Source organism: Ochlerotatus camptorhynchus, unplaced genomic scaffold (genome assembly GCF_037179485.1).
Source record: "Ochlerotatus camptorhynchus isolate MF236.1 unplaced genomic scaffold, CSIRO-AGI_Acam_v1.1 ptg000203l, whole genome shotgun sequence".
NCBI classification, from domain to species: Eukaryota; Metazoa; Arthropoda; class Insecta; order Diptera; family Culicidae; genus Ochlerotatus; species Ochlerotatus camptorhynchus.
Window position 1 is genome coordinate 4,248,495 of NW_027040693.1, and position 20,729 is coordinate 4,269,223.

The 20,729-nt window shown below is 44.8% G+C and overlaps 3 protein-coding genes across 5 annotated transcripts in view; 1 reads left to right on the forward strand and 2 right to left on the reverse strand.

Annotated features, from left to right (window-relative positions):
• The window catches only part of Calx (sodium/calcium exchanger 3), a 771,840-nt gene that overhangs the window by 621,691 nt on the left and 129,420 nt on the right, over positions 1 to 20,729 (forward strand). The gene's annotated exons all lie outside the window — the stretch shown is intronic.
• LOC135702907 (probable cytochrome P450 6a14) lies at positions 352 to 1,981 on the reverse strand. The gene is made up of 2 exons (XM_065223963.1): positions 877 to 1,981; positions 352 to 815 (listed from the first exon to the last, which is right to left on the reverse strand). Exons 1-2 carry the CDS (start codon positions 1,973 to 1,975, stop codon positions 400 to 402), a joined length of 1,515 nt encoding a protein of 504 aa, XP_065080035.1. The 5' UTR covers positions 1,976 to 1,981; the 3' UTR covers positions 352 to 399.
• Positions 15,719 to 17,462, reverse strand: LOC135702908 (probable cytochrome P450 6a14). The gene is made up of 2 exons (XM_065223964.1): positions 16,350 to 17,462; positions 15,719 to 16,288 (listed from the first exon to the last, which is right to left on the reverse strand). Exons 1-2 carry the CDS (start codon positions 17,446 to 17,448, stop codon positions 15,873 to 15,875), a joined length of 1,515 nt encoding a protein of 504 aa, XP_065080036.1. The 5' UTR covers positions 17,449 to 17,462; the 3' UTR covers positions 15,719 to 15,872.

Here is a 20,729-nt window from a genome sequence, read left to right on the forward strand (position 1 = left end):
GAACTAGTTGAAACACGCAACTAGAATTAGAATATCCAATAAATGATGAAGAGCCAATTAAAATGTTAAATCAACGTACAATCATAATCATCATATAAAAACGTAATTTTTCAACAAAGCAAGGCTTAAATCGGCAATATAGAATAGAGGGGAATTGTTGGAGTCCATATGGACAATTTATTAAAAAGTGATTATAGATTGATTTGTTATCATTATTGACATATATTCAATTAGTTATAACAGGAATTATTATGCCGTATCATGAAAAAGCGCCACACCTCATCTCCCATACAAGGAAAATGATCAGAGCAACCAATTTCAATAGCCCCATCTTTCGGGTAACCAGGTTTGAATCCATTATATTCCTGCCCCTCACTCCAACATCTCGGTGAACGGAGCTCAAATCTTCTCCGCATCCAACCAGAGGCCACCCAAGGCTTTGGCTACATTGGCCTTCGGATCGTATCGCAGCGGCAGCTGGGTGCGCCCGTTCACGCTGAATCGTAGCCGGCTGAGTAGCTGAGCGATTCCGAACTGGACCTCCACCAGGGCGAATCGCATTCCGATGCACATTCTCGGTCCATCGCCGAATGGGAGGAAGCTGTGCGAATGGCGGGCACTCACAGCTTCTGCGGAGAAACGGTCCGGATCGAACCGGGACGGATCTGGGTAGATTTCAGGATCGTTATGAATCGAATGAATGGGGATCATCACCAGTGTTTCCTTCTCGATGGTCAGGTCCTGTGTGGGAATCTGGAAGGCTTCGTTGGCAACGCGAATTAAATTTCCGATCGGGGCGTGCTTGCGAAGTGTTTCTGCAATGAAGATAAAATTATTGGAACATGAAAACGACGGATAGAAACATTTTGAACCCACCATTGACGATTTGTTCTAAATAGATCATTTCCTTGACCGCTTCGTATGTTATGTGACCATCGTGAGCTGCGATAACTCGTTGAACTTCTTCACGGGCTTTGTCTTGAACAGCGGGATTATGCGCAAGCTCGAACAATGCAAACGATAGGACCCTAGATGATGTTTCAAATCCGGCAAAGAAGAACAGAAAAGCTTGTGCGATGACTTCATTCATCGTTATGGTATCCTTCGAATCTTCTTCATCGTCCTCTATGGTTCCCCTATTTTTCAGCTGCATCAAGAGTTGCAAAAAGTCCGGACGTGTTACATTGTTCTTCTCCCTGTGATCCACCGTTTTTTGCACGATATTTACAAAATACGCCGTCACATCTGCCGGCGTTTGTTTGAGACCTAACTTCATAGCCCAATCTCGGAAGCTGATAAGAAGCATCATCCACGCCATCTCCAAGGGTTTCGGGTTGAATATCCTATCGCCTATATCCAACAAATGCGAGCTCTCGTTTTTCAAAGCATTACATTGCAAACCGAAAGCGCACGATCCAATCACATCGCAAGTGAACTGCTGAGCCAAAATGCTAACATCTACCGGTTCCTTCCGTTCCACATACCGATCAAAACTGGCCAAAAATTCTTCACCGATCTCCCGAATCGTGAGGAACATGTACTTGATCTTACCGGAAGTGAACGTTGGGCTGAGCTTGTTCCGTAGAAAACGCCATCGTTCTCCTTCGATCGAAAACAGATTAGCCGTCAGGGGATCGTCTCGTTCGTTGAAGAACATACCTCGATCGCGGAAGCTGTTGAAATCCTTCACCAGGATATGTTTCACTAAATCCAAATCGTTGACAATCAGTATCGGTCTAACGCCCATATACATTCCAATCGTAGCGTGTGACTTTTTGTACCGTTGGTAGACGGATTCCAGCACTTCTGTGAAGTGCTTCTTGGATCCCATTTCGTTGAACGATCCCATCGGTAGGGAACCGCGAACGTGCGTGACGTTCCGATCGGACCAGTAGCAATATTTGTGCCGTATATAGTAGTACAGTAGCCCTAGGACGGGCAGAACCAGGCACACCGTGGTGATGAGAAAACCCATTGCGAACCGAACGCACTCGCAGGCACTGAGGAACTGTTTAGGTTTGGGCGTCCGGGTGTCGCTCTCTCGGTTTGCATCACTTGGCTGAATGCTTGAGCAGACTTTGAGTTTACAGAGAGGTACCGTTGTTTGCGAATGGAGTTTTAGCCGGTATTCCTTACTAATCGCAAATGGTATCTTCATTACCAAATACTAGTGGCCTCATTGTGCAAGTCGAAACGAAAAACTTTTTCATTCAAGAGTTCATACAAAAAATGCTTCGTTTCGACTTGCGCAATTGGCGTTGACGGCACCGTCGAAAAATTTGCTCTTTCAGCAACTATAGACAGTTTCTTATGGGAATTTTCGGTGGAGTGAAAGGATAGTACAAAGTCCGCCATGTTTCACGCACAGTCTGACGTTTGCTTATGGATTTTCTCATAGGAGTAAAGAGCTACAGAGTCGCCGTCAACGCCAGTGAGGCCACTGCAGGCAGTGATGGCATAATCAATTGTAAAATGATTTTTTTTTTCACTCTCATTCGCTCAAAATAGCATGCTTGATATTGATTTTTCAAGCTCCTTTCATATTGCGAGACTATTCGCAACATGTAAAAATCGAGCGGGGAGTTGACTCGACACAAAAATGATTCCGTTGCACATCGTTTTCTTAGAAAGAGAAAGCATACCCAAGTAACATTGCGGTTTTATCGTGGTTTTATAGCATTCTACAAGTCTAAATCAAGGTCTACAAAACCCTCATAAAACCAAAATTGTTACTTGGGTAGTTTGCTATCTCTCTTTACTCTTCACCGATGGCAGACACGAAGATACTGCTGCCAGCAGTTATGGAAGATTCGGGTTCCGTTCGGATGTAAACCATAAATCTTGAAACTCAAGCTCACCACGCTTTGGTGATAATGGTAGCTCGGAGCTACGTAATCACAGCTGGTAATGTCATCCACAGTTGTTTGCTTATTGATTTTTGCCTACGAAAATCAAGCGTTATCACTCCCGCATAAACGCGAACCATAACTTGACGATACCGGCTAAAATTCCATCCGCAAACAACGGTACCTCTCTGTATTTTGATTCTGCCGTGCGAGCGACCTCATGCTCGCGCTCATTTTGGGTGTCGTGAGCGAAAAAGTAAGCAAACAGTATAACGTAACGTTTATTTATATCGGTATATGGATATTTACAAGCAGTTGAACATTTTAACTTAATGTCTGGAACAAACGCAGGAAAACGGTCGTCCAGTTTGTGTATTAATCGTCCATAGACAGTGGATATCTATTGAAAATATTTCAGTCTCTTCTTGGTAGTTACTATTCAGTCTGTCAAAAAGAATATGATGACTCATATTCTCTACAAACTAATACATATGCACTTCAACAGTGGTTCTTCAAAATGTCTCATAATTAAATTATAGATTCTCTTCATCTATTTCCACTCATTGGTATTGACTGGATTGCGGTAATATGAGTTATTCGTTGTACATGGCCATTATTTGATAATCCATTCTTTCGATTAACAGAACCGACGAATAATTCGACAATGAGGATTCATAAGAGCGTACACGCGATGATCGATTCTCTTCGTCGATTTTCTCTTTTGCTAATTTAACGTTTCTCGGTGCGTTTGCTATTGCTTTTGATAGCCAATACAACCTGTTACAACTCTGCATTTAACAAATTCTAGAAAATTGTTTCGCTTAGCTGTAGCAATGCAAAGAGAAAATCGATGAAGAGAATCGATCATCGCGTATACGCCCTTATGCATGCTCACTGTCGAATTAATTGCATGTTTTAAAGAATCGCTTCAATGTTGCCCGACGTCAATAAAGGTTCAATCGCAATTCAAACGAAAGTGAAGCGGCAGTGGCAAGATAAACAGTTGGCAACAGCCTCTCCTTACCTATGCCTATTTGGTTCTACGGCTGAGATCCAATTGGTGAATTTTCCCCAAATTTGTCAGATAACACAATTGAAGATAGCCCTGCTATTCCATCTTCTTCTTCTTCGCATTTCAAGCTTATTGCATATCGCATATTAGCTTATAGCGTGCTCTCAACTTAGTGTTCTAGATGCACTTCCACAGTTATTAATTGAGGGCTTTCGATGCCTGTACCATTTTTGCATTGGTATAATTGTGTGGCAAGTCCAATCATACTTCTATGCCCAGGGAAGTCGAGAAATTTTCCAACCCAAAAAATTCCTAGACCGGACCGGGAATTGAACCCAGCCACCTCCAACATGGTCTTGCTTTGTAGCTGCGCCTTTACCGACTGAGCTCAGGGAGGCCTGCCCTGCTATTCCAGCGTACCTTTTATTTGACAGAAAAGGAATTAAATTTGGCAAACAATTAGTCAAAAATTGGTCGATCAACAACATAGAGATTTTCAACAATTTTAATTTATTTCCGAAGTGTCAATTTTGAGTGAACATTCTCCAAATGTCGATTACTTTTTCGAAGGGACGTATCAGTTGTTGCGCCAAATCGACGATCAAATGCATTGTTTACAAAAGCTGATACGTCCCTTCGCAAAAGTAATCGAGAAATAGATAATAGTTTTCTATTATTCTGTTCTGCCTCTCCACTTCCACTGTCATTGTATTTGAGCCTTAAGACGGATTTCTCTCGCACTCTTTCCAAGCTTCATTCATTCCATCCATCCATCCCGCTGCTGGTTGATGGGATTTATCTATCTCGCTCTCGATCAGTGGGAGAGTCACCCTCTCGGTGCCCTGCCCGATCTAAAATGGCAAACATGATCTGACCGATTGTTATGATATTTTGTATACAAACAACCGGTATGAATGTGTAAATGTATCATTCACTAGCGATCGTCACCTGGATTGAATTTGCCATCTAGCAAGTACGATGATGATGTATTTGTGTTGAAGCCGTTGAGGCAGTTTGATTGTTTGCGTTGTTGTTGCGGTTCTCCCACGTTACGTGAATTCCGTGATGGTATTTTTTTTTTTTGGGGATTGAGCTAACAACTAAATTAACCTTGCCAGTTGACATCTGGTTCTCCGGGATCACATCGGCTCAAGATGGAGCCGGCGCCGGTGGTGTAGTGGTAAGCGTGACTGCTTTCTCACCCCAATGGGTCTGGGTTCAATCCCAGTCGAGGTCGGTGGGATTTTTCTGAGGCATAAAAATTTCTGGTCACGTCTTCCTTCGGAAGGGAAGTAAAGCCGTTGGTCCCGGCCCATTTGTGTTGATGAATGGGTGCGATATCCTACACAGGTGTGGAAGCTGCCTTCCTGCACATTCGATTGCCGTCAATAGATGGCAATCGATGTCCGTCGGTGATTGGCACTAGATTGCGGAACAGAGACAGAAGTTAAATAAAGGATAGAAGCAGAAGTCTCAAGATGGAAGAGGGAAAAAAATATATTTTGCGTTAGAGACTGTATTGTGTGGAATGAATTGAAATGATTTTGTAGTACTCTGGATACAGTGTCCGTTCGGCATTGGCAACACGTATCCAGTGTATTCAATAAGATTGTGCTCTGCATATTTCTTAGATTGTCCGGATAATTATGATGCTTTGGATGTAAAGTAGGTTTGCAATTTTTATAATTTGTGGAAAGTTAATAAGTCAAAAAATCGTGTGTTGCCAGTAGACCTGTGCGCCGCCGTGCCACGCCGGTACCACCGATATTTTTTCACACGCCGCCAACGCCGACGTATTTGCATCAGTGCGCCGCCGTGATGATTTTTGATACGCCGGCAATGTAAATATGTGTTTTGTACTTATATATTTTAGTATACTTGCTTTCTTGCCAACCACTGCACAGAATTATACAAACAAGCACGAAACAACTGGTATTAATATAGTAATTAAAGATCTTATGAATCGGTCTACTGGTTCCGGAGATACGGACAGCACATGTTCAGGTTATTATGTATCCAGAGACTATAATATATCACATGAGAATTCAAAGACAAGATTAATGGAAACGTCATAATGGGTATCCATAACTACATTCACACTTAGAAATACCTAATTTTACACGTGACGGAATCCATCTGTGACATAAAGGATGAGACGTAAACAAACATGTCATGTAAAATTGAGTGCTCCGAGACTGAAAAGTACGTTACTCGACGAAAAGTTCGTTTGATTGAGCTGAAACTCACGTCTATTATTACTAAATTTTATGTCAAAATTGACGCTCGTTTATGTCAGTCTCAGAGCCCCTAAATTTACATGATTTTTTCTAAGTGTGTTGTTCATATCCAGACATAGCCGGCGCCGGTGGTGTAGTGGTAAGCGTGATTGCTTTCTCGCCAGTGGTGGGCAAAACACCGGTACAGCACCGGTACGGTTTTCTAAAGCATAACCAATGCTGATCTGTTGTACCGAGTGTATGGTGCTGCTGTCGGTTCGGTTTGGTAGTTGCAAGTAACACCGCACCATGTTCACCAGTTCGCTGCACACGGTGCGGTTCTGATTTTCCAGTACCGGTGTTCTGTGTTCACAAGGATGATGTTTTGAATTCAAGAACCGATCCGGTATTGTTGTGTGTTTATGTGCGTGGTGCGCATTATTCAGAATTGCCAGTGATGGCAGATATCTAAACAGAAATTGTATTTGATGAATAATATTATGCAGTGTCAAGTCGAAATAGCGGTTTTGACGTAGAACTACGTCTTTGTCGACTATACTGGGGTGCAAGTCAAAAAATATGTGTGGTGAAGGAGTGTTAGGTTTTGAACGCTTGTAACTTTGTCATTTATAGATGAAATTAAAATCCAAATACGCCAATCGATAGGATATTACATTACGAACCTGTTGAAATAAATATTTTTCCAATTTTTCTGTAATTAAACTTCTGAAAATGTACAAATGATAATTTTATCACTGATTTCATGAAATAAGCCTTTTTCCCAAACCCAGTCATCATAAACGAATACCACTTGGTTGCACATCATTCTGCTTGAACCTGAAAAGATATAAATCAGCGCTGCTCTCATGCCACTGCTCATTAACGCTTCGGACGGCGTGGCGCTTGGTCCTACAGCAAGTAGGACCAAATCAGCGGCTTAAGGTGGATCACGGCGTGACCACAATGAGGAAAAGCAAAAATGTAAACCCTCCGCCCTTCACAATAATCTCTCGCCCCCCCCTCAACAACCTCTCGCCCCTTTAACAACCTCTCCTACCCCCCCCCCCACCATCAAATCTCTCCTACCCTTCTCTCCACCATCAAATCTTTCCTACTCCCCCCCCCTAAAATACCTCTCCTAAACCCCCCCCCCCTCAAATACCTCTCCTAACCCCCCCCCCCCCCCCAACAAAAATAACCGAAAGCGAGACAGACTTTGACGATCCCTTTTTCCGGGAAATAAATTTTAAACATACCACAATCATTAGTAAAACCAAGTTTTACCAAATTTGAACAAAAAATTGCTTTGAAGACATGTTTGATGACATTCAGTTGGTGAATTACACACTACTGACGGTAAAACATATCTGGTGCCTCTATATATGCAATTATATTAACATCCAAAGTCCATCCTATTTTACATATTCTGCACAAAAGAAACTTTCTGCTCCGCCCCATTCATAAAAACCTGCGGGAAATCCTATCAGGTTCTGAACCTGAAAAGATATAAAACAGCGCTGCTGCCATGCTTTTGCTCATCATCATTGAGTTGATCATTCGCTGCCAGACTGTTGAGCAGTTCAGTCGATTTGAATTCTCTCTAGTTTCGTTCGTTCGTTCGCAAGTCGAATTAGCTCCGCGTTGTATAGTGACGCTCTCGCTGACCCAGCCATGGGTAAGAAATCGCGCGGTAACGCGAGTGCCGGCTTATCGGGAAAACAGACTCTCCCAGGAGACGGCGCGACCACCGAGCCAGCTCAGAAGAAGCAGAAGAAAACCCCATTGCCCGTCCCGACAGGCGTTGCGGACCCGCAGCCGGGGCCTCCCGGAACTAAACGACCCAGACCTGAAGACATCAGCGCCACCGCATCGGCAGCAAAAAAGCTGCTGAGCAACAATCCGTTCTCCGCCCTGCAGAACGGAGCCCTGCCGCAGTCGGACCCTGAGACGGTGCCTAAAAAAGTTAAGTTGCCACCCTTCTATGTGAAGGGCTTCCCTCCCGGGCTATGGGAGCAGCTGGATTTCTACATTAAGCAGGGCCTTCGCTGCACCATTCAACGGTGCACGGAAGGCTACAAACTGATGGTCTCGGCCGAAAATCACTACAACGCAGTCCAGGCCCTCTTGGACAGGATGAAGCTGGAGTACTTCTCCCACGACGTCGAGGCCACCAAGCCGCTGAAAGTGGTGCTGCGCGGGCTCCACGACATGGACACCACCACCTTAATGGACGAGATTAAGGCGAACGGCCTCAAGCCGGTCGAAATCCACAAGATGACCCGCAGCAAGGCCATCAAGTATCGTGACCAGCTCTACTTGGTCCATCTGCAGAAGAACTCCACAACCGTGAAGGATCTCCATACGACACGCACACTGTTCCACATCGTAGTGAAGTGGGAGCGGTATAAGCCAACCCACCGTGGCGTCACTCAGTGCTCGAACTGCCTATTGTTCGGGCACGGCACCAGGAACTGCCGCATGGCCAGCCGCTGCATCAAATGCGGCAAAAACCACAAGATCGACGACTGCGACAGCATCGAGGAAGCCGCTCCCACATGCGCCAACTGCGGTGCTGCCCAGTAAGGCCTGTCCGAAGCGGGCCGAATACGCCGAGATCCGGAAGAAGGCCTCGTCCAACAACCAGCCCGGTCGCAAGAAGGTCCCGGAAAACAACGCGCAGAACTTTCCTCCGTTATCACCGGTCCAACCACGGCCAATTCCAGTGTTGGCGCCGCTCCCGCTCAACCAACAGTTGGCTGCTGCCCAGTCGGCTGCCGCTGCAGTACCCAGTCAAGCCTCCGGCCCATCGACGGATCCCCCTGCTCCGGGATTGGCCAGTACAACCGGTGAAGCTACAGACGATTCTCCGCTGTCAACGGATGAGATCGTCACACTGTTGGCCCAGGCCATCATCATCAAGCGCACCTGCGCAACAAGAACACAACAGCTCCAAGCTATCATCTCCTTCGTCGCTAATTATGGACCGTGAACCCATAAAGATCGCCAACTGGAACGCTCGCTCCGTAGGGGCGAAAAACATTGAGCTTGCAGACTTCCTCCGCAAGCACGACATCGACGTGGGCCTTCTCACCGAGACTCACCTCAAGACCGGTGACAGCTTCTGGCTGCCCGACCACAGCATTGTCCGGCTTGATCGCACCAGCTCCAGGGGGGGCGGTGTCGCGGTCATCATCAAGAAAGGCATCAAGTACTGCACCCTACCCCACTACCGCACTTCCATCATCGAGGCCGTTGGCATAGAGGTGGACACATCGACCGGAAACGTCCGGTTCATCGCCGCCTACTGCCCCCGGCAATGTACCGTTAGCAATGGTACAGCACAGCAGTTCAAGAACGACCTTGCCATCATAACCCACACCAATGCCCGCTTTGTAATCGGAGGGGACCTGAACGCCCGGCACGAGGCCTGGCGGAACTACCAGCAGAACCAGAACGGCCGCCTGCTATTCGACCATTCCCAGCATGGTCTCTATTCCGTCTGGTTTCCGGACGAACCAACCTTCACATCACCGACGGGCAACCCATCGACGCTGGACCTGTTCTTGGCAAACACCAGATTAGCCAAGCCGGTTGCCGTCAACGACCTGAGTTCGGACCACCAACCGGTGCTGACCGAGCTGGGCTACAACGTGGCCCCTGCACCGTGCCAGCGGAAGGACTACCATCGAGTCAACTGGGTTCAGTTTCGACGCGTGGTCGACCGCCACATCGACGACAACCCACCGCTCGACACAGTGGATGACATCGACCGGGCCCTGGAGGGTCTCCATCAAGCCATATCCGTGGCTGACGAAGAGTGCGTTCGACGAGTTCCTGTGAGGGGTAAGTTTCAAGCAATTGATTCCCACACCAAACTCTTGATTCGGCTCAGAAATGTTCGTAGACGCCAGTTTCAGCGGACTGGGGATCTGCAGCGTAAATACGAAATGGTCGATCTGAATCGGCAGATCGCTTCCAGAATGGTCTCAATCCGGAACGAGAGTTTCGGGCGGCTCGTTCAGAACCTGGACGACCGTTCCAGACCATTCTGGAAGGTTGCCAAGGTGCTGAAGTCTCACCCCAAGCCCATTCCACCACTTAGAGTCAATGACGAACGGCTTATCACCAACGAAGAGAAGGCCAATGCGATTGGGGAGCACATTGCCCAGTCGCATTTGCTTGGCTCTAAAATCCCAAGTCCACTCGAGAACCAGGTTGCGCAGTGCGTCCTGACGTTAGATGCCTCCCCTTGTGCCGTCCCTCCAGAAGAACGGATTACAGAGGAACAAATTTGCTCAGCGCTGAAATACAGTAAGAACATGAAGGCTCCCGGGTTTGACGGAATATTCAACCTAGCGTTGAAAAATCTCAGCCCGAGGGTGTACTCGCTGCTAGCTGCCACCTTCAACAGATGCTTGGAGCTGCACTACTTTCCAAGCATCTGGAAGGTGGCAAAAATCATCCCGATCCGCAAACCTGGGAAAGACCCTTCACTACCGTCAAGCTACAGACCGATTAGCCTGCTCTCAGCGCTGAGCAAGCTGTTCGAAAAATTGATCCTCAGCCGACTAAACAAGTTTGTGGAGGAACATGACATTCTTCTTCCGGAACAGTTCGGGTTCCGCAAGGGGCATTCCACCAATCATCAGCTAGTGCGGGTGATGAATAACATCCGAAGTAACAAAGCTGTATCCAAGTCCACAGCCATGGCCTTGTTAGACGTCGAAAAGGCGTTTGACAATGTCTGGCACGACGGACTTATATACAAGCTTTGTAACTCTAACTTTCCACCATACCTTGTGAAAACCACCCGTAACTATCTCCAGCAAAGGTCGTTCAGGGTGTCGTTGAATAGTTCCCTTTCGGGACAATTTCCGATCCCAGCAGGTGTTCCGCAAGGGAGTCTGCTGGGACCACTGCTTTACAGCATCTACACGTCGGACATCCCTCCTCTAGGAGACGGTTGCGTGTTCTTTCTGTTTGCAGATGACACCGCGATAGCTGTCAAGGGTAGGATGCCTCGTGAAATTACGAACAAGCTCCAACGATGCCTTGACACCTTTACTGATTATGCCACCACGTGGAAAATCAAAATCAACGCCTCGAAAACCCAAGCGATCATGTTCCTTCACAGACAATCATTAAAACTTAAACCGTCTCCCTCCTGTACCGTAATAATGGATGGTACAAGGGTCGAGTGGTCCACTGATGTTACTTATCTCGGGATGTTGTTCGATGAGAAGCTCCTGTTCCGCTCGCACATAGAGAAAACCCTAGTTAAGTGCTCCGCCTTGGTTAGGTGTTTGTATCCGCTCATTTGCCGCAAATCCCGCCTCTCAAGGCAAAACAAACTGGCTGTTTACAAACAGATCATAGCCCCCGCGATCTTCTATGCCGCCCCGGTGTGGGAATCGTGCGCTCAGACCCACAGGAACAAAATCCAGGTTGCACAGAATAGAGTGTTGAGGATGATCCTAGATCGTCCATTCGACACAAGAATAGCAGACCTCCATCAAGAGGCAGAAATTCCCAAAGTAGATTCCAAAATTGATGATATGACAACTAAATTTATTCTAAAATGCAATCTTTCTGAACATGCTTTAATAAGCAATTTGTACATAGTAGGTTAAGTGTATATAGTAGAGTAGGTTAGTTTTAAGCTGTAAATAGTAGTATTAAGTAGTTTCTCTTCAAATTCTAAAAACAAAACAAACCAATCCCACCAAGGTGGTCGACCGTGTACTAAGTCTAGGACTAATTCTGTAAAACAAATTTTGAATTTTGCCCATACCTAAAGATGAAGAAAGCAATTAAATCACTTAGTAAAAATTTATATGGTAATCGTCCAAGTTAAACTAAAATAAAGATCATTTAAACTAAAACTAACTAGCTTTTGCTCATTGTCGCTTCGGACGGCGTGGCGCTTGGTCCTGCAGTAAGCAGGACCAAATCAGCGACTTAAGGTGGATCACGGTGTGACCACAATAATGATGTAAACCCCCTCCCCCTTTCACAACAACCTCTCCCCCTCCCCCTTCACAACAATCTCTCCCTCTCCCCCCTTCACAACAATCTCTTCCCCTCCCCCCTTCACAACAATCTCTCCCCTCCCTCAACGACCTCTCCTAACCCCCCACCACCACTCATCAACAACCTTTCCTAAGCCCTCCCCCACTCATCAACAACCTTTCCTACCCCCCCCCCCCCACCCCTCAACAACCTTTCCTAACCGAGGGTTATCGCTGCTATCAAAAGGAAGATTCTGGTGAATCCAGTGCGTTCAATAAGGAAAATGGCTTAGGAACACGGGATCAGTGACCTTACGGCACGGAAGATCGTAAAGAAAGATTGCGGGCAAAGTCAAGGGCACGGAAAAAAAACTCACATGATTACCAACCGCAATCCGGGAGCTACGAGTCGAACGATGCAAGAAAATCTTGAACTTCCTTAAGCGAAAAAATCCGGTAATCCTGTTCACCGAGCATGTTTATGGTGTTTGGATTGGTGGCTTCCGATGGCAAAAAATGGACCTGGTGTTCATTCCAGAAGGCGACAAGGTCAACACGGAAGTCTACATCGGGATTTTAAGTAAGAATGTTCTTCCGTGGATCAAAGAACAGTACGGTCCGAAGCCAAATGTTGTATTTCAACAAGATGGGGCTCCGTGCCACACCTCGAACCGTACTCAGAAGTGGTTGCAGGAACATCTTCCGTTCTGGGCGAAGAACATGTGGCCGCCATCCAGCCCCGGTCTTAATCCGCTGGATTATTCAATATGGCGCGTCATGATGGCCAAGGCCTGTTCTAAACGCCACCCGAGTACAGCAAGCCTTAGACAAACATTGACCCGTACCTGGAGAGAAATGGATCCAGACCACATTATTAGGCCGTAATTGCAGCAAGTGGATACTCGATCGATGATTAACATAGTTTAAGACTCTGAGAAATATCTCCCTTTGAATAAATAAAAAAACTCGAAAACGAAATATTTGAGAATTTTTTTAATTTTGACATTGCTCAATGATGCAAACACTACACCACCGGCACCGTTACTTCCCGAGTAGCACACTTTCATCACAATAAGTTACAGCAACTTGTTTATGACTGAAATAAGTCGTATATAAGTGTCTACAATTGATTTGTGACAAGCGTGCTACTAGGGTTGGTATGTTAGATTTAAACTTATGGGAATTGATGTTCAGCAAATACTCTTTAACAAATGTATGGTGATCCTGAAAAGGACCGTTTTGTCGTGAAGGTTGAGTAATGCTGAGCTATTAGGGTGTTCAACACGGATGAGGCTGGCGATCTGTATGTTGTTTGGAACGAGGGTGACGCGCTTGGCATAGATGGTCCAATGCAACTTCCGAAGAGCTACTGAATCCGATCAGTAGCGGTGTTGCTTCTTCCTCCTTCTTTAGTGAATGGACGCTCATGTAGGCTGCATCTCGCTGCTTGCGGGCAACCTTTCAATGTGTACTGGAGAACAGTATTCAACGCCACGCGCCGAAACCACTGCTGCTGCTGCTGCTAAAGAAGACAGACCGGACACCACCACCCACGTTAATTGAATAAGATCGGATGGAATACGATTTTGAAAACTGTGTTGGGGAAAGCGCTTTTTGCAGGCAATCGGTGATCATTTTGATCACCACTGCAACAGTTAGGTACCTATTGAAAATTGAAGAAATGTTCATTTCGTAGTAAAATTTCCAATCGATTGGCTTGTTTAGAATTTAAGTCCATCCGCTATTGACAGAGTTATAAGTGGTCAAAATATGACCACTTTTCGTAACGCGCCGATTTTGTTTTTTTTTAATTGCTCCCCCAATATGTTGCCTAAAAACGTAATCCTACGTCAGAAGCAAATCGACAAATGCAAGGCTTAAATTTAATTCGATTGTGAATTCAAGTTGATTGTGCAAAGCCTTTCTAGAAATTAACCAGAGCCCATACCCATTCCACCACTAGTTCCACTGAATCGTTCCGATGATTCAGTGGTTCATCTGATAACTCCTGTTGAGAAGGCTGCCGTGATTGGCCAACACTTCGTCAGCTCCCATAATCTCGGACAAAAAATCAGGCTGCTGTTGCTCAAAATGCAACCAACCTCCATTTGATTCCCAGCAACTTCCCCGCAGTTTCAGAGATTTCAGCTGACGATCTGTTGGCCTATATCAAATTTTCCTAAAACATGAAGGCCCCAGGTTTCGATAACATCTTGAATCTAGAACTCAAACATTTGAGTTCTAGATTCTACGTTTACCTGGCACTGATTTTCAATCCGTGCCTTAGGCTTGGCTACTTTCCCTCGTGCTGGAAGTTAACCAAAGTCATACCCATCCGTAAACCTGGGAAAGATCCTTCCTCTTCTTTCAGCTACAGACCTATCAACCTTCTCTCAGGTTTATCAAAGCTTCTTGAAAAAGCGATATACCGGCGTCTTCTAACATCTGCCGACGAAAATAATATCTTACCTGAGGAGCAGTTTGATTTTCGACAAGGTCGGTCGACTACTCACCAACTGATTCGAGTAAGCAATATTCTCAGACGGAAAAAGTCTGTCCTGTGTGTGTATTTCGACAACTGGAAGATCCGTATCAACTTGGCAATGACCCAGATCATCATATTGTGTCAGACTTGTTCCATCTTGAAATAATAAGATCTGCTTGAATTGCTCGGACTTACACTTGACAGCAAGCTTTTTTAGGGAGCATATTGATAAAACTAACACCAAGTGCAACATCTTGATAAGATCACTGTATCCACTTATCATCCGCTGTCTATAGACAACTAATCCTACCTGTTATTGAGTATGGCATGCCAAGCTGGGAGAGTTGTTTCAAATGCCATCATGTTAAACTGCATAGGATCCAGAACGAGATCCTTAGAATGATCCTAAGCAGTTCTCCGTGGACTCGAAACTCTAAGATCCACCTCCTGGCTGGAATTCAAACATTAGAAGAACGGAGATTATTTCTCCAGTAAAGGTTCAGAGACACCTGGTAGATCAGATCAACAGATCATACGTGATCTAGCACGTTAGGTTAAGGTATACTCGTAGATAGGTAGGTTATCACATTTTTCAATTTAAACAAAACTCACCCCCTAAGGAGTATTCGGTGAACTATTTTTTTTTTTTTTCCTTTGGTTTGTTTTTTTCCGTCGATCTTGTTTTCCGTGCTGAGCACCAATGCTACCGACGTGCCAGGAAGGCAGCTCCCACATCTGGACCCTACCTATCGACCCATCAACTCATGAACCGGGGACCAACGGCTTTACTTCAGATGATCAGAGATGTTATACCTCAGAACATCCCGGCGCCGACTGGGATTGAACCCAGGCCTGCTGGGGTGAAAGGTAATCACGCTTACCACTACACCACCGGCACCGTTCGGTGAACTAGTTGAAACACGCAACTAGAATTAGAATATCCAATAAATGATGAAGAGTCAATTAAAATGTTAAATCAATGTACAATCATAATCATCATATAAAAACGTAATTTTTCTACAAAGCAAGGCTTAAATTGGCAATATAGAATAGAGGGGGATTGTTGGAGTCCATATGGAAAATTTATTAAAAAGTGATTATAGATTGATTTGTTATCATTATTCACATATATTCAATTAGTTATAACAGGAATTATTATGCCGTATCATGAAAAAGCGCCACACCTCATCTCCCATACAAGGAAAATGATCAGAGCAACCAATTTCAAAAGCGTCATCTCTCGGGTAACCAGGTTTGGATCCATTATATTCCTGCCCCTCACTTCAACATCTCGGCGAACGGCGCTCAAATCTTCTCCGCATCCAACCAGAGGCCGCCCAAGGCTTTGGCTACATTGGCCTTCGGATCGTACCGCAGCGGCAGCTGGGTGCGCCCGTTCACGCTGAATCGTAGCCGGCTGAGCAGCTGAGCGATTCCGAACTGGACCTCCACCAGGGCGAATCGCATTCCGATGCACATTCTCGGTCCATCGCCGAATGGGAGGAAGCTGTGCGAATGGCGGGCACTCACAGCTTCTGCGGAGAAACGGTCCGGATCGAACCGGGACGGATCTGGGTAGATTTCAGGATCGTGATGAATCGAATGGATGGGGATCATCACCAGTGTTTCCTTCTCGATGGTCAGGTCCTGTGTGGGAATCTGGAAGGCTTCGTTGGCAACGCGAATTAAATTTCCTATCGGGGCGTGCTTGCGAAGTGTTTCTGCAATGAAGATAAAATTATTGGAACATGAAAACGAAGGATAGAAACATTTTGAACCCACCATTGACGATTTGTTCTAGATAGATCATTTCCTTGACCGCTTCGTATGTTATGTGACCATCGTGAGCTGCGATAACTCGTTGAACTTCTTCACGGGCCTTGTCTTGAACAGCAGGATTATGCGCAAGCTCGAACAATGCAAACGATAGGGCCCTAGATGATGTTTCAAATCCGGCAAAGAAGAACAGAAAAGCTTGTGCGATCACTTCATTCATCGTTATGGTATCCTTCGAATCTTCTTCATCGTCCTCTATTGTTCCCCTATTTTTCAGCTGCATCAACAGTTGCAAAAAGTCCGGACGTGTTACATTGTTCTTCTCCCTGTGATCCACCGTTTTTTGCACGACATCTACGAAATACGCCGTCACATCTGCCGGCGTTTGTTTGAGGCCTAACTTTACAGCCCAATCTCGGAAGCTGATAAGAAACAACATCCACACCATCTCCAAGGGTTTCGGATTGAACATCCTATCGCCTATATCCAACAAATGCGAGCTCTCGTTTTTCAAAGCATTACATTGCAAACCGAAAGCGCACGATCCAATCACATCGCAAGTGAACTGCTGAGCCAAAATGCTAACATCTACCGGTTCCTTCCGTTCCACATACCGATCAAAACTGGCCAAAAATTCTTCACCGATCTCCCGAATCGTGAGGAACATGTACTTGATCTTACCGGAAGTGAACGTTGGGCTGAGCTTGTTCCGTAGAAAACGCCATCGTTCTCCTTCGATCGAAAACAGATGAGCCGACAGGGGATCGTCTCGTTCGTTGAAGAACATACCTCGATCGCGGAAGTTGTTGAAATCCTTGATCAGGATCTGTTTTACCAAATCCAAATCGTTGACGATCAGTATCGGTCTAATGCCAAGATACATTCCAATCGCAGCGTGTGACTTTTTGAACCGTTGGTAGACGGATTCCAGTACTTCTGTGAAGTGCTTCTTGGATCCCATTTCGTTGAACGATCCCATGGGTAGGGAACCGCGAACGTGCGTGACGTTCCGATCGGACCAGTAGCAATATTTGCGCCGTACATAGTAGTACAGTAGCCCTAGAACGGGCAGAACCAGGCACACCGTGGTGATGAGAAAACCCATTGCGAACCGAACGCACTCGCAGGCACCGAGGAACTGTTTAGGTTTAGGCGTCGGGGTGTCGCTCTCTCGGTTTGCATCGCTTCCCAGGTTTCCACTTGCTTATGTTTCAGCAGACTTTGAGTTTACAGAGAGGTACCGTTGTTTGCGAGTGGAGTTTTAGCCGGTATTCCTTACTAATCGCAAATGGTATCTTCATTACCAAAAACTAGAGGCCTCATTGCGCAAGTCGAAACGAAAAACTTTTTCATTCAAGAGTTCATACAAAAAATGCTTCGTTTCGACTTGCGCAATGAGGCCACTGCAGGCAGTGATGGCATAATCAATTGTAAAATGATTTTTTTTTCACTCTCATTCGCTCAAAATAGCATGCTTGATATTGATTTTTCAAGCTCCTTTCATATTGCGAGACTATTCACAACATGTAAAAATCGAGCGGGGAGTTGACTCGACAAAAAAATGATTCCGTTGCACATCGTTTTATTAGAAAGAGAAAGCATAGTTTGCTATATCTCTTTACTCTTCACCGATGGCAGACACGAAGCTACTGCTGCCAGCAGTTATGGAAGATTCAGGTTCCGTTCGGATGTAAACCATAAATTTTGAAACTCAAGCTCACCACGCTTTGGTGATAATGGTAGCTCGGAGCTACGTTATCACAGCTTGTAATGTCATCCACAGTTGTTTGCTTAATGATTTTTGTCTACGAAAATCAAGCGTTATCACTCCCGCATAAACGCGAACCATAACTTGACGATACTGGCTAAAATTCCATCCGCAAACAACGGTACCTCTCTGTATTTTGCTTCTGCCGTGCGAGCGACCTCATGCTCGCGCTCATTTTGGGTGTCGTGAGCGAAAAAGTAAGCAAACAGTAATAACGTAACGTTTATTTATATCGATGGGGCAGCTGGATATTAACGAGCAGTTGAACATTTTAACTTAATGTCTGGAACAAACGCAGGAAAACGGTCGTCTAGTTTGTGCATTAATTTCTATAATAATCGTCATTAGACAGTGGATATCTATTGAAAATATTTCAGTCTCTTCTTGGTGATTCAAGAGTGATTCTTCAGAATGTCTCATAATTAAATTATAGATTCTCTTCATCTATTTCTAGTCATTTGTTTTGACTGGATTGCGGTAATATGAGTTATTCCTTGTACATGGCCATTATTTGATAATCCATTCTTTCGATTAACAGAACCGACGAATAATTAATTGCATGTTTTAAAGAATCGCTCCAATGGTGCCTACAAGCCCAACGGCAACGACTTCAATAAAGGTTTAATCGCAATGCGAACGAAAGTGAAGCGGCAGTGGCAAGATTAACAGTTTTCACAAATGTCAACAGCCGCTCCTTACCTATGCCTATTTGGTACCAAATTTGTCAGATAACACATTTAAGGTGATACTCTAAGGAAGCCTTAGCGTGAAACTTCAAAGGCACAAATGTCAGCTTCCACAAAACATACAAATTTGAAATTGCTACTCTCTGTTTGTAGTAGCACAGTTTGTGGAAGTTGACATTTGTGCCTTTGAAATTTCACGCTAAGGCTTGCTTAGAGTATCACCTTAAAGATAGCCCTGGTATTCCAGCGTACCTTTTATTTGACAGAAAAGGAATTAATTTTGACAAACAACTAGTTAAAAATTGGTCGATCAACAACCTCGAGATTTTCAATAATTTTAATTATTTCCGAAGTATCAATTTTGAATGAACATGCTCCAAATCTCGATTACTTTTTCGAAGGGACGTATCAGCTTTTGTAAAGAATGCATTTGATCGCAAATTTGTCGCACCTGGTAGCTCGTCCACGCATACCAATTTCCCCTACCTGATAGTGGTGTTAGTATACGTGGGCGAGCTAGCAGTTGCGCCAAATCGACGGTCAAATGCATTGTTTACAAAAGCTGATACGTTCCTTTCGAAAAAGTAATCGAGAAATAGATCATAGTTTTCTATTCTCCCGTTCTGCCACTCCGCTTCCACTCTCGTTGTATTTGAGTCTTAAGACGGATTTCTCTCGCACTCTCTTCAAACTTCATTCGTTCCATCCATCCATCGCTGCTGGTTGGTTGATGGGATTTATCTATCTCGCTCTCGATCAGTGGGAGAGTCACCCTCTCGGTGCCCTGCCCGATCTAAAATGGCAAACATGATCTGACCGATTGTTATGATATTTTGTATACAAACAACCGGTATGAATGTGTAAATGTATCATTCACTAGCGATCGCCACCTGGTTTCCATTTGCCATCTAGCATGTACGATGAGGATGTATTTGTGTTGAAGCCGTTGAGGCAGTTTGATTCTTGGCATTGTTGTTGCGGTTCTCGCACGCTACGTGAATTCGTGATGGTATTTTTTGGGGAATAAATAAATTAACCTTGCCACTTGACGTCTGGTTCTCCGGGATCACATCGTCTCAAGATGGAAGAAGGCGAAATTTGTATTCTGCGTTAGAGATTGTACACGGAGTGCAACCAGTCAAAATTGAGTTCACTGCGAGTTATCCAATTTTAAGTATTTTGCAAGGACCGGGAGACCCTAGCCGAAGGAAGTTCCATGCAAAGTTCATTTTCGTTGTAATCACTTCTCGCTCTCCTGATTCAAGTTGGTATTAATTATTCGCGTGTCGGGCCTATCAACCTCAGCGAAATTGTTCTGTAATTTTGGGCAAAGGATTAAAAAGAGAAGCAACATTAGGCTAGTCAACCAGCAAATCTGGATAGACGCATTAAAATGTCATTCCTTCATTGATCCGCTGCCCTCGGATGCTGGGTTATAGCAGTTATAGTGCACCTTACTAACTATGGAGTCATCAGGGGGCTAAAGGTGGCTATTCCGACCGTAAGGCCCACACGGAGACCTAGAAAGAATTAATGCCTTATTACCGTCATTTTCAGAGCAATAAATCATCTTAATCACGGAATGTTTAGTAGCTCTTAACTTCTTGGTCTTCAAGTACAATTTTCGCCAAATTTATCACTTTTCACTTTTTTTTAATTGTCCTCCGATATGATATTTTTTATTCGAAAAATAACAAAAACGTGGCGCACGTTACGATGTTTCATGCAAAATTAAGTTCAACCACAACACTTGGTTTTTGACACTTTCATAGTACGAAAAACAAAACAACTTAAACTCGCGTATTAAAGCAAAAGTTACTGTTTTGGTTATACTTGAAGATTCAATTAAAAGCACTTATTAACGAGATCAGAATTGTATCCAAAACACGGATTGAACCAACGACACCCATTTCTTCCCTCAATTGTACTCGA

What these genes read in the sequence shown, in the direction of transcription:
- LOC135702907 (XM_065223963.1), bottom strand. Translation starts at nt 1,975, where the DNA reads ATGGGTTTTCTCATCACCACGGTGTGCCTGGTTCTGCCCGTCCTAGGG. An exon ending in TTTAGAACAAATCGTCAATG is followed by an intron (nt 816 to 876) that starts GTGGGTTCAAAA and finishes TCTTCATTGCAG; the next exon opens with AAACACTTCGCAAGCACGCC.
- LOC135702908 (XM_065223964.1), bottom strand. Translation starts at nt 17,448, where the DNA reads ATGGGTTTTCTCATCACCACGGTGTGCCTGGTTCTGCCCGTTCTAGGG. An exon ending in TCTAGAACAAATCGTCAATG is followed by an intron (nt 16,289 to 16,349) that starts GTGGGTTCAAAA and finishes TCTTCATTGCAG; the next exon opens with AAACACTTCGCAAGCACGCC.